Source organism: Thermobia domestica, chromosome 13, assembly GCF_964235325.1.
Source record: "Thermobia domestica chromosome 13, izTheDome1.hap1.1, whole genome shotgun sequence".
Classification (NCBI taxonomy): domain Eukaryota; kingdom Metazoa; phylum Arthropoda; class Insecta; order Zygentoma; family Lepismatidae; genus Thermobia; species Thermobia domestica.
This window is the reverse complement of record NC_137466.1, coordinates 13840004-13854264: the sequence shown is the minus strand read 5'-3', so window position 1 is coordinate 13854264 and position 14261 is coordinate 13840004. Positions and strand designations below refer to the sequence as shown.

General features: G+C 37.9%; 1 protein-coding gene across 1 annotated transcript in view; it reads left to right on the top strand.

The window, feature by feature from the left end:
* LOC145668019 (coagulation factor XI-like) overlaps window positions 1–14261 on the top strand; it is a 150433-nt gene that overhangs the window by 109133 nt on the left and 27039 nt on the right. Inside the window, exon 4 of the mRNA XM_081735484.1 lies at window positions 4241–4406. Within this exon, the coding sequence (XP_081591610.1) occupies window positions 4241–4406 (166 nt within the window). The remainder of the gene's footprint in view (window positions 1–4240; window positions 4407–14261) is intronic.

Here is a 14261-nt window from a genome sequence, read left to right as displayed (position 1 = left end):
GCCCTTGCACCTTAAAACAAAGGCCAAGTCCTGGCAGTACTATCCTGCCAGGACCGTGAGGTATGAGTTATACGACTTTCATACGAGGGAGGACCCAAAAGATACCGGACTTTCGTTCTAAAAAAATAATTTATTACATTTTTTACAAAATTCTTTCAGTCCCCTTCAAAGTACTCTCCATTAAATGCGATTCATTTCTCCCATCTTCTTTCCCACTTTTTGAAGCACCTTTGGAACTCTGGAACTTTTATATCGTCCAATGCACTCTGCGAAGTTCTTTTTACAACCTCTACACCATCAAAACATTTTCCTTTTAGATTTTGTTTAATTCTCGGAAAATGTCATCATGTTGGTCAAAAGGTTTGAATCACTTTCAATCTGATTTTTCAAGTCCTGGCTCAAATACAGACGAATGATTGTGTGAGCAGATCCTGTGTGAGCTCCAACTCACTCCTGCCTGTTTTGAAATATCATCGATCATGAAACGACGAAGCTCGCTGATTTTGGGACAGATTTGTTGGATGTTTTCGTCGTTTCGAAATGATGAAGAGCACCCAGAACGAGCATGATCTTCAACACTCATCTCACCACACTTAAAGCGCCCAAACCATTCATAAAATTGTGTGCGGTTCATAGTATCCTTCTTGAAAGCCTGTTGAAGTATTTGGTACGTTTTCGTTTCCGATTTTCCAAGTAGGAAGCAAACACACACCTTGTTCCTTTGAATCTGCCATAGCAATTTTGCAGGCGGCAAACGAGAACAGTTGCGAGAAAAACAATAATACGATCAAACGTTAATCTACGCAGACACCGCTTGGCCAACTGATCTTTGAAGGTCTCTACTAGACCCACCCAGCAGGAGAACTCTCTACTACGCCTAGGAACGGCAGCGCTCTTTCAATCCGGTTTCTTTTGGGTCCCCCCTCGTACGTAGCCACAAACAACATCCAGCAGGAGCCTTCTTCCTTCTCATTATCCAGGCCCTGTCGTTGCTAGAGGTCTTAAACCCTTAAGTGTGACTAATCGGGTTTATACAGCTACAAAGATACAGCTGTTCGGATCGAGTAAATGAGTTTAAATTACCACCCCGACTTCTTGTTCACCTCAACCATAGGTTGGTGGGCAACATGGAAATTTTAAAACTTTTTCCTCCCTTGGGAAATCAGTTTCATACTTTGATAAGGCCTCTTCTTCGTAACTGCATCTAGATATTCTATCCTTGGTCTTCCTCTTCCTGCATTTTCTTCTGTCTTTCCCTCTATCAGCACGGTGATGCAATCGGAGTGCCGAATAAGATGACCAAGCATATTGTTTCTTCTTTTTCCTATTACCTTCATGATCTGTCGTCCTTCATTAGATTACTTTAGTACGTCTTCGTTCCTTTTCCTTTCGGTCCATAATATGCGCATCATTCTTTGCCAACACCACATTTTAAATGCTTCCAGCTTGGATATTTCAGCTTTTCAATGTCCACGCTTCTGATCCGTAAGCGCCACGCTCCACACCAGGTCTTAATAAATCGTTTACGAACATCCAAAAACACATTTCTTGATGTTAGTGGTGATGATGGTAGTTCTCTTTACCACCACGTCTAGCTTTCCCTCATTAGTAACTCAAAATCTATTGAACATTTTTGTACCGTGTGACATATCAAACAACTCGTCTAGATGAGCAATTGACGAATATATAATGAACGTACTGATCTGGCAAACTATATAGGTGAAATCGAGGAAAATGTAGAAATCGAAATACGTACACCGAATGTGTCACATTTAGTCATAACAATGAGTTACATTAGTTGTAATACCAAATGACTTATTGTTGACTGGATATTATGGATATGCTTTTCTCCACTTTATAGTCCCATTAATATAGGATATTTATAGTGAAACAATATGTTTTTGATTTACTCATTACTATAGGATAGAAATGAGTAGTGTATATTATATTTCTAATTTACTCGTCATGCAGATCACTTTGATATATATAAAGGTAACCAAGAAAGATCTGTCGTTTTTTTTACCTACAACCTTAGATGTCACCTAAGACGTATCTGGAAGATCAAATATAGTGCCCATCAGCATTGACGTCCTTCTGCCAACGTTCTGGAAGGGCCATGAATTCCATCACAGTAGAACTTGGTGGGTCGTGAAGCGAAAAAGGTATCAAATGCAATTTGACCTCTACTAGGGATTTGAACTGGCCTCCTTTAAGTTAATTGTCAAAGGAACGGAACAGGTGACAATCGGATGGTGTAATGTCCAGGGAGTATGGCAGATGCAATAGTGTTTCCCAATGCAAGGCCCGTGTGTCCCGGGTCAACCTAGCCACGTGGGACTTAGAATTGTCCTGTAACAGGAGGGTCCCTTTGCGATTCAGAAGTGCTGCCTCCAGATTTTGAGTTTTTCTTGAATACAGATCAACTATTAACAGTACATAGTTGCATTGATGCTCTGACCACCTGGTAACAGTTCCGGATGCACGATGCCGCGAGCAGTCCACCAAACACACAGGATGACCTTCTTCTGCTGCAGACTGTTTTGGAAACGGTTCATAGGATGTTAACCAATGATGACGACGCCGTGGAGATTCATACACGACCCACTTCTCATCGCATGTCAATACCCTGTCCAGAAATAGCTCCTTCCTCAGACGAGAGAAGAAAGAAACACAGATTTCTGCTTGCGTTGCCTTCTGACCCGGAGTCAAATCGTGTGGGATCCATCGACGCAACTTGTAGTGTTTCTCAAGTTGACGTAGGTGCTGCCGAATGGTTTTTCCAGTCACACTGAATTGTAGTCCCAGTTCCTGACATGTCTGGCCACTGTTTTCCTCAATTGTTGCTTTGTACATGTGTTGGTCTTGAGGCACGTGGTGCATCTTTGAGTGTTTCGTCACAGTCTTTAAACTTGTTAAACCACCGCTGCACTGTCCGCGTAGTCACGGCACCCTCACGAAAGACCTGTCATATCTTTCGCCCTGCTGTAGCGGCATTTGACCGCAGTTTGAACTCGTACAGCAAACACGCTCTTATGACCCTCTGCTGAGATCTCATGTTCACTCTGTCCTTACGCAAGTTCACGGTGTAACTGAACTGCCACAACCAAGTATTATGTTGGATATACCCACACCAACAACCGCGCTTCGCCTTATCTTCATTTGCATTCAAACCTCGGTGTGAGGGCCAATTGAACACAGATCTCTACAAAACAACAGAACTTCCTTGGTTACCTTTATAGGACATATAGGTATAGTTGTTTTACATACTTTCAACCGTGATGGGGTGGGGTCATTTCCGGGCAAAGAACTGAAACTTGTTTTGTAACTCGAGAAACCCTTTCAGGAAATATATTGATTATTACCAGATTCCAGGTTCAACTTTGGAGTCATTCCTGGTTATTGTGTTATTTCAGTCGATGTCGATTCTTGCTGCCTTGTGGCTATATGGGCAGCATACGTCCCAAACTTCATTCCTGGTATTAGCTTATGTGGTTTGAATTACACGTTAAACTGTAGATTTCCGACTGATATAATGTAAATGGTGAGAGGAACGTCTTTATTTTCTGGATGACCCTCATAGTACATTTAGTCAAAAGGGACTATCTGTTTTCAAAGCAATACCATAATTTATTACTTAAAAGGTAAATAATAACTAAACTTAATAATTGTCTTTCCGAAATTGAGTTTTATTGAAAATAGTGACTTGTAAGTGCGTAATTTAAAATACCTAGGTACAAAATAGAGTAATGCACATTTAAGTGTGATTATTGTTTAAAATATCAATGTAAACTTGGATATTTGAACACATCCTGCATGCAATTCTGTGTACTCCACTAGTATAAAATATTTTACATATTTGCTTGATATTTCCTTCACATGGGATATTCACGTTTTTAAATCGGTTGGCTGATTGCTTAGGACTTTACCGTTTCTTTCAGAACTAATTCTACGTAAGGCGTGGGCATAGAGTTTAATGTAGAATACCAACCACATGAGCTACTACCAAGAACCAAAACAGGATTTATGCTGTCATCCTTATTTCTCTAGTCAAATTAACAACTCAATGACAGATTCTTATGCAACCTGCCTTCCTATACGGCAACCTGAAGAGTTGTCATATACTCTGCAAGGCGATGGATGGTAAGGCATCTTTGATTCTCAGGATATGATGCGGTGGGTAAGCTTTTTGAAGAGGTGTGGTCTATAACGTCAATCCAACACTGCATAATTTCCCTTACAGGTATAGTCCTTTTCTAGATGTGATTAATATTACAGTGGTTGGTGGAACAATTACCACGGTGGAGGCACAACGCTCAGCCTGTGAACAAAGAAGAGACGTTGGGGCATTGTATTTCCATGACAATTTCTCAGAAGCAGCTTTATACAACGACATAGCCATATACAAGGTGAGTAGCTATGTATCTTAGAATTTGATATGGTTAGTTGAAGTTAGGACTGTACGATGTCCAGATTTGAACATCGAAATCGAAATCGACAAAATGTCGAAGCTTCATCGATACATCAAAACATCGAATAATCGAAACAATATGGAAACATCGAAAAAGATATTGAATTACCGGAAAATATAGAAACTTTCAAATTATTTACGGTGCCGAAAATATCGGTGGAAAAGTAAGTTAGTCTTTTAAAAAATATGAAAATAAAATAATAATTGAGAAAGAAAGAGATGTAAAATGTTTCCTTCTCTCTTTTCTTTTGTGGGGGCGCGGTGGCTCAGTGGTAGAGCGTTCACATCCGGTGCTTGGGGTCCCTGGTTCGATTCCAACTCGCGCAGTGTAGACTTTGTGGTGGACAAACACCGTGCTCGTCGGTTTTCGCGGGGTTCTCCCGTTTCTTCCCATTTTCTTCATTGCACCACTTCCCTCATTTCTCATAATCACTGTCTCCTTTAGCCTAACCGGCATAATCGTGGGACGTAAAACTCAAAGATTTTATTTTACTTTTCTTTTCTTTTGTACAGAGAAAATACACAAGTGGCGCCTTAAATCTTAATTTGGATTTTGCAACTGTGACTGAGCAAAACACACCTCTGGCCTTACGTGCGTTGTTCATGCAAATACGGAGATAAACATTGCGAGAATAAAACAGAAAAGTATTTTAAGGCATTGTAAGTCATCAAGAATACAAAATAATGTAAGCAATGAAATACGCTATTAGCTTTTGTCGACGGTAACACATATCGCATGCTAAGGTAGAAATGTATTGTGTTCATTTATGTCCAAGTAGCTAAAAACGCTCTTTCTTTATGTACGACTACAGGTTGGATCTTTGGATCGATACTTGCTGAGTATAAAATAAACCGAATGTGGTTCGACTCCCACTTTAACTAGTATGTTTCATCTTTTCAGCCTTAGTAGTGAAACGGGCATTCAACTCACATCAACAAATGAATAAAATCGAAAGTAATTCAGTAATGCAAGGGACTTAACATTATATTTTCTGTAGGCTATACTTGGTAGGCTGTGAAGGGGGTTATAATCATAAGCATAGATATGGCTGCTAATTTTCTGTCCATTGGCGACCAAATACTTTAGTTTCACGGTATGTATTGGCATAAATTAGATCTGTGCTCGAAAAAAATGCGCAGACGGGAAATTTCACGCTCTGGATGTAGTGTATATAGGTATAAGGTAAAACGGAGCTCAGAATTGTTTTTTCTTAGAAACTTAAAATACCTACTTTCTTTTTTGTAGTGTCTTCTATATACCCTCGCGAATGATGTATTATGATGAACATTCTACAGAAAACAGTTACGAAAGATGATAAATATATTTTTTTAAACATGACTGTATAATACTTGCTTGTTTTGATAAATTATACCAAATTATTATTATTATTATTATTATTATTATTATTATTATTATTATTATTATTATTATTATTATTATTATTATTATTAATAATAATAATAACAGTGGCGTATTTACGATTTTGTTTCGGGAGGCGCTTTGCTAACTTTCGGGGGGGCTTTGCCTGGAAATGTGAAAATTCTGCAAGATGTTTCATTTACTTTACTATACTAAGTAAGATTTCGGGGGGGGGGGCTTATTCCCGGAAGCCACCCCCTGAATACGCCACTGAATAATCATAATAATAACAACGTCGTAACATCAGGATCACAAATGGAACATGCTTCATGTACGCGGAATCAAATTGTTTTTCAACACTACTGTACTAATTGAAGCCTTGAGAGGAGTGAGCACCCTGGCTACACTAATATCATTTTATATCTATATACTGTATGTAAATTGCTGGCGGACAAAAATATAACATCCATGACTTTTGAGAAGATGGTCAAAGTATACAAGTTGACTAATATATGAGTACAGATAATCGTTCAAATTTATTTTTATTAAAAGATGGCTGTAATTTCCCCGCTCCCAAGCAAAGAAACAATATGTGAGACACGAACAAAGAAGTTGAAAAGCAATATACAGAGAAGATATGCAATTCAAGTTGCCATATCTATGGAGTGAAGACATCAAATTGAGGTTGCCATGGCCACTAGAAAAATTAAAACCACCAACGAAAAGGGGAGAAGAATGAGAGAAAAGAAGGCTAAGGCCCATTTTACAACACATGAAAGAACTGAGAAAAAACTGCAACTTGAGTTAGAAGGATCGATCACAGGATTCGAATCCTGAACTTCTGATTGGGTGGCAAGAACTTTTACTGATAGCTTAGCTGACGCCTACTCTGCAAATTGAGAAATCAATTACAATAGCACGAATAAGTAATTAGCTAATATCGTGAGCACAAGTAGGAAAAGTTTATATCTAGAATTAGATTGACATTACTGATGACTAAGATTTGAACTGTACATATATATAATACAGTCATGGAAAACTAGCTGAAATACTAGTATTTATTTATAATATAGTAACTGTTGTGTTATGTGTATCCATTTAGTACTACGTGGAGAACTGTTTTATGGAAAGTAAAAGTATCTGAACCCCTTCTCCTCTTAGGATATGTATTTCAATGAAAGTGTAAAGATATAATCCTGTAGGATATTTTTCGCATAAATTTCCAACCCGCTATCCACTTTTGATACCCGCCTTTTCATCATGGTAAAATCTAGCAGGAGATGGCCTACCTACGCTATTAACTATGTTTCAAAATTCATTTCAAACGGCTCAGCCGTTTTCCCGTAATGTTATCACAAACAACATTAATGAGACGAGAAAATTTAGAAAATGCTTTCTTTCCCTCTTTATAGTGACACCGAATTGGATTCCATTTTCAACCTTCTAGAAAATTGTAGAGCTCAATTCATTTGTAATATATATCCGGAAAGATTTCTAACTAGGGAAGTACATGAAGTGGTACTCGGGGATCTGCATGTGTTATACACCATCGTAAGAAAGATTACACCGAGTACACCTCATATGTGAAATATCTCACTTGAATGGGGCCTGTAGGGGGCAGGGCGAACATTTGAAGATCAGAACCAGGCACGCTCGGAAATACCAGAAAATTCGAAGTTATGACGTAATTGTTTTGAGACGTTGCATTTATAGGTTTAAAAGGTTGCTGAATACGAATCTGACATCAAATGTTTACAAATCAAAATGGCGGATCCAACATGGGGGACACAAATTACAAAGAAACATGTTATTAATCTTAAATTAGGTATATAGAGATATTCCACGTTGCTATGTATGAATGGGATACCAAAAGTGTAAAATTCAAAATGGCGGATCCAATATGGCGGAAAAATGCAAAACACTGCTATGGAACTGAAAGCGGATAGGTAGAGCTTTTCGTGGTCGCTGAACACGAGTTCAGTGTTAAAAGTACAAAAAGCAATATGACGTATCCAATGTGGCGGACGAAAAATTAAAAAAAAAATATGTAGAGAACGGGCATATGTTATTCTTACACATGTACTAGAAAAATACCTATAGTACATAAGGGGCCAACTTAGGGCAGGTGATGTTTTATAATAAAAAGGGAACGTGTTTTGCTATACAATCATGCCAAATTTGAGGCACAGAATGCAGGGTAGGTTTTATAGCGCACATTAAAGCTTTATGATACGAACAGATTGCAATCATACACAATAATTATTTTACTACCAACTCCCTCTCTCGCCTCCGAAGAGATCGAGATGTGTTATATATCGTTAAAAAGCTGGCACCGAGCACACTTTGCATCTGTAACACCTCGTTTGAGTGGCGCCTGTAGGGTACGTTGCGATTATTTGCAGATATCATCTGAAGATCCGAATAATGACAGTGAAAATTGCGCGTTTAAAACATCGTTATTCTTCCATAACTGTCTTTCCGGTCAGATTATGTCGTGTACACGGGTCTAGGTCAAAACCCCCACAGCCAAAACCCCCACAGCCAAAACCCCCACACTCAAGAAATGTCAAAACGCCCACACGATCGGTCATAACCCCCACACAAATGGACAAATCTCCCAAACGCACGAACGGTCAAAACCCCCACAGCCAAAACCCCCACACTCAAGAAATGTCAAAACGCCCACACGATCGGTCATAACCCCCACACAAATGGACAAATCTCCCAAACGCACGAACGGTCAAAGCCCCCACAGCCAAAACCCCCACACTCAAGAAATGTCAAAACACCCACACAATCGGTCATAACCCCCACACAAATGGACAAAACAGCCACACATAGCAACGGTCATAATCCCCACATAAATGGACAAAACTCCCACAAAATCGGACAAATCCCCCACACTCTGAAATGATCGTCATTTCACGTCTTTGTTGCAGCTCTTTATGACGCCCAAGAAGAATAGTTGCAACATCAGTTTAAGTGGAATAAAAATGTTATTAAAAAGTACAAGGGCAATGGCAGTTGTGACTATTTCTGCATGTGGGAGTTTTGTCCATTTGTGTGGGGGTTTTGTCCATTTATGTGGGGATTGTGACCGTTGCTATGTGTGGCTGTTTTGTCCATTTGTGTGGGAGTTATGACCGTTGGAGGTTATGACCGACTACCAGTATGGGGGTTTTGGCTGTGGGGGTTATGACCGTTCGTGTATTTGGGAGATTTGTCCATTTGTATGGGGGTTATGACCGATCGTGTGGGCGTTTTGACATTTCTTGTGGGTGGGGGTTTTGGCTGTGGGGGTTTTGACCGTTCGTGCGTTTGGGAGATTTGTCCAATTGTGTGGGGGTTATGACCGTTTGTGTGGGCGTTTTGACATTTCTTGAGTGTGGGGGTTTTGGCTGTGGGGGTTTGACCGGTTCCCGTGTACACTTGTGAGCAATATGTATGACAAATGTTAACTCTCCGTAGTAGGGACTGTGCTGACACCGAGAGTAATCTCGATCTCGTCTCGGTCTCGTCTCTAATGTGCTTGTCCAAATCGAGACGAGATCGAGACGGAGCACAGGCTGTCTGTACTTTTGCACTTTTTGTCCACCATATTGGATGCGTCATATTGCATTTTGTACTTTTCACATTGAATTCGTACATCGCAGCCACGAAAACCTCTATCTAAGGACTGAAGAGAGTTTGGACTGAATAATATCACGAATTCCCTTATTTCAATCGAGATTTAATTTCTTCGCGGATATATTCTGGTCTGTTAATGTACATCTTAGATATTACAAGGTGTCCACTTTGTCGATAGTATTGTTTGATATTTTAACTCATCCATTATTTAGAGTATTGCGTTCAGGGCGAATTTTCGTGTATTTAGTTTTTTCTTATTTACTTCTAAGCTTATGTTTCAGCAGACGCTTAATAAAATCTACGCATTTCTTTCAATTTTCGTCACATCATATCCTATTAGATTGACATTATCAGCATAAGCCATAACTTGGTGAAGCCTTGTTGCTACCTTTAATTTTCCTTATAGCATATTTGAGAACAAAATTGAATAATAATGGCGACAGTGCATCTCCTTCTTTTATTCCATTCTGTACGTGAAAGCTCGTAGACAAGTACTGTATATTCCTACCCGGATTTAACTTTGAATTTTATTTAAAAATACCATTACTAACCTAATTAGCTATCATGTTATGCCGAGTTTGGTAAGAATGGACGACTCCAAAAGTGCATTTCCATCTGCAATTTTCCCTTTCATCCAATAGTAGGTAACCCAAAAATCAGGGTCGTTAAGGTGGTTGAGAATTAGAAAGGCGTTGCACCAAGCCTCAAGTTTGTTAGAAATATACCACTGTGGTAAACTCTTAAAAAGAGAATACAATAAATTGTTAAGAATAACGGTTTTATTATCGTGAGGGCAATGGGTGACATAAAAACGTACAAAATGGTGTTACTTAGGCAGTTCAAACAAAATGAATGGTGGGAAATAGATATCAGAGAAAGCAGTTTGTCTCGTTTTTCCAAAAAAAAACTAGGTAAATTCTATGATAAATTGTAAGTAAAAGTTTTGACAGGTTTTGGTTGGTTTTGACAGGTGCTTCTTTGTTTGTCTTCTCTGGGAACAGAAAAGTTCTGGCGGCTAAGAAACCACATTATATAATATTGCAAATTTTCAACTGGATTTGTTACATTGCAATTTTCGCTAATAAAGAAATTGTCATTAGAACATGTTACTGTAAAACTTAAGTTTTATTTCATTACATTATTGTAAAAATAAACTTTTATTTTTCATCCATCGCAAGTCTTAGGGACTCTATAACTAGCCCCCGAATATCGATATCGAAAATTTAGGATATTGAAATATCGATATCGATATATTTGCGATGTCGGATATCGATATGTGTCAATATCGATATATCGAGATATGGCACAGGCCTAGATCTGAGAAATGATGCTTGAATTATACTGGAATCAACAATCAAAATCTAAATATGTTCTTCAATTTCCGTACCCAAGGTTGAGGGAGAATGGGAGAACCTGAACAAAAGTTTTAAGCCAAACATTTGTTAAAATAAAAGTAGTTGTACTTCCCCACAAACCATGGATATCCTGTGGACATCCTCTTTCATTCTTCATAGCCTTTCTTCATCCCGGTATGAGAGTTACCCTGGGGATACTCTTTTCGTGGATACTAGGATATCCTTTGCCTGTGTTGGTCATTCCTAGTTCGTGAAACAGAATATCTAAAAGCGAAGACAATGGGGTCTTTGGTAATAAGCTTTTGAATTATGTAATTTAGCCAAAAACATTACTGTATCTTGTTAATAGAAATTATTACTGTAATTTACCTTTTATTTCTGTTTCTGATTGCCATCACAAATCAGCGACAGTATACATGTTTTACATAGTATAGTAATATATTCTATAATTTTTCATAACTAAACAAACCGGAAGATGAAATTCCTGCGATATTAAAGTGGAATGTTCTACAAAATAATCACAATTCCTTGTCCTTATTTCTATCAGTACTTTTACCACAGATTCAGAGCTACAAGACTAATAGAACTATAAATGAGAGATTTCATTCCTTTTTTCTCTCAGACTAAAAGACTAGTACATTTTGCTGAGATTGCCGTAAATATGTCCCCTGTCCCGGGCTAATTCTGGCTTCAGGAGTTTCGAGGTAATCAGTACCCGAAACTGTAGTTTTTCGACTCTCAAATATCGACAGGGTCGCGGTGGCTCAGTGGTAGAGCGTTCACCTCTGGTACATAGGGTCCCTGGTTTGATCTTAGCTCTCGGCAAGTGTACTTTGTGGTGGACAAACACCGTCTGCGTTGGTTTGCTCAGAGTTCTCCTGTTTACGTCCACTTTACTCAATAAGCCATTTTATTTATTTCTCATCATCACCGTATCCCTTAGTCTGCATGGTATAAGAACAGGACGTAAAACTCAAATATTTCATTTCATTTTAAATCTCGATAGTTTATTAACAGAGCTTTCACATTTTATGTTGTTATTTCTTCATTAGAATAACAGTTCTGGTTGACTCTATTCATGGTGAATTATTGAACTTATACATTTACAATTATTGAAAAATGAATAATTATTTTTAAACAAAAATCATTTCAGTTGAGTAGAATGCAGTAGTAGATACGTAAAAGTAGGAAGGGAATGAAAATATTGTTTATTTTTCGACATGTACAAACTGAATTTGAAAGTATATGCCTATTCATCTGTATTCTTGTGCGGCAGAATTTGAAGATATACGGCTCGTGTGATTATTGACTCTGCTTTCTAGGGATGAGCATAAGCAAGTTGGAGCGATTTTTATTTGGAACTTGGCTCGAACCGAAAAATTTTCTCAAACTAAAGTTAATTTAATTGAAAGCGAAACTAATTCCTTGTGTAGTTTTAAGTACTGTGGAAGAATATGAAGCGCGAGAGTACAAAGGATGGTAAAGGACTTTAATGTCTTTTCTGTGATGGCAGGCGGCGACGTCTCTACCTTGATAGTAAGTAAATACTGATATTTATGCACACAAGACAAGTTTTGACTAGGCTGTCTTGTCATAAGAATTTATTCTCCTCTCGTTATGAACATTAGATGAGATGCTAGAATTGTCCCCTCTCGTGAACAACATTAAAACTGTTCCACATTACTGCTTACGTTTCTCATAGCTTTCTTTTTATAAATAATCAGGTGGTGATTTGAAAACCAGTGAAAACAAGCTGCACCAACGAGCTAAATATCAAACTCGTTTCGACTGCAAACTTCACCTCAAAAAGAGTGAATGTCTCGCAACTCGAATTGGGCAAATTACCTCTAACTCGGCTCGTTCTCATCCTTACCGCTTCCAGATGTTTTCATTTTAAAATCTTTAAATGTGACAAGCATGGTCGCCCGCAGGGGAGAGCATTTACTCCCCTCTGAGTTTTGGAACCTAAATGTGATTTTTGACATGCACAATAAACAATATCTGTCAATGAAGATATTAGTCGAGTTAGCTTTCTTTGACACATTTAATAACTTTAAGACTGTAAGACCTTCAGGGAAGTCAACAGTACAGAAGATTCCGAAGTATTTCAAAATGACATAAATATTTATTCCTCTTGGTGTAAAACATGGCGCTTAAAAGTAAATCCCGATAAGAGTAGATCCATAAAATTTTCGCTAAAGAAAATATTGTGCACACCTCATACAACATAAATGGTTCACCTATCACTAGAGTCAATAGCCATGAAGAACATACAAATGATATCAGTAAACAATCGATACATCTTCTAGGACTTTTGTATAGATTAACAGAGATAAGGAACCTCTCTTCCTTAGCAATGTTGTACAAGGCAATAACTGGAATATTGTTCACCTGTCTGGACAATGGCAGCTTCTACAAACCTATCCCGGCTGAACTGATTTCTAATCTTCTTCCTGGCAATAGTATGCTTCAGAGTACCTCGCACACGTGCGATGACAAAGCACGAACTGTTACGAACACTAAATATTCAACTACCTGACACTCGTCATAAAATCAGTAACCTGAAATATCTCTACAAACCCACACATGGCCACTTCAGATCCTAAACGTTACTCTCAGAACTGTACTTCAGAATTCCATTCAGACAAACTCGTTACACACATCGTTTTCATTTAATGCTACCTAGACTGTTAACAGTTCAGCGGTCTCTGTTTTACATGCTTACTAAGTTATACAATGAAACATCACATACACTCGTAGATTTATTTAATTTTGAAACTGCATATAAGTCTGCACTACGACGTCATTTTAATGGATACATTCTAGTCAGCTAGTGTCAACCTTCCTTGTTATTACTTATTATTGCTAATTATTATTATTATTATTATTATTATTATTATTATCTTATGTTATCATCTCTTAGATTTGTTAGATATTCCAGTGTAAATTGGCGTTCAGCTGTATCTAGAATTATGTTTGTAAATAAAAATAAAATAAATACCAAAATTAGTTAATCGACTTCTTCGTGTTTCGTATATAAACTTCCGCGCAGGGTGTGTCAACCGGCCATAGCTAAGGTTATTTTCTTTAAATTTCGTTTCATTTATTATCATTGTACTAAGAGATAAAATGTCTGGATTTTGATGCTGAGTTCATCTTGTTACACTCTAAAGATATATGGAAGAATATACAAAGATATTACAAGATGGACACATTTTCAAATGAATGTGTTTGCATTCTTATGTGATTATGTAAAATATATTTTCTTACTAATGTCCTGTTCTTTGGAGACAATGCACCTGTGAGATCCTATACAATACATTACTAACAGATCTCAAACCAATACGGTATTATATAGTCTAATACTGTTTGCAGTAAAGCTTACAGGAATGATTGGGGCTTAGTTCCGTACAAAGCATCCACTAAATATAACCTTGCAAATAACAGTACT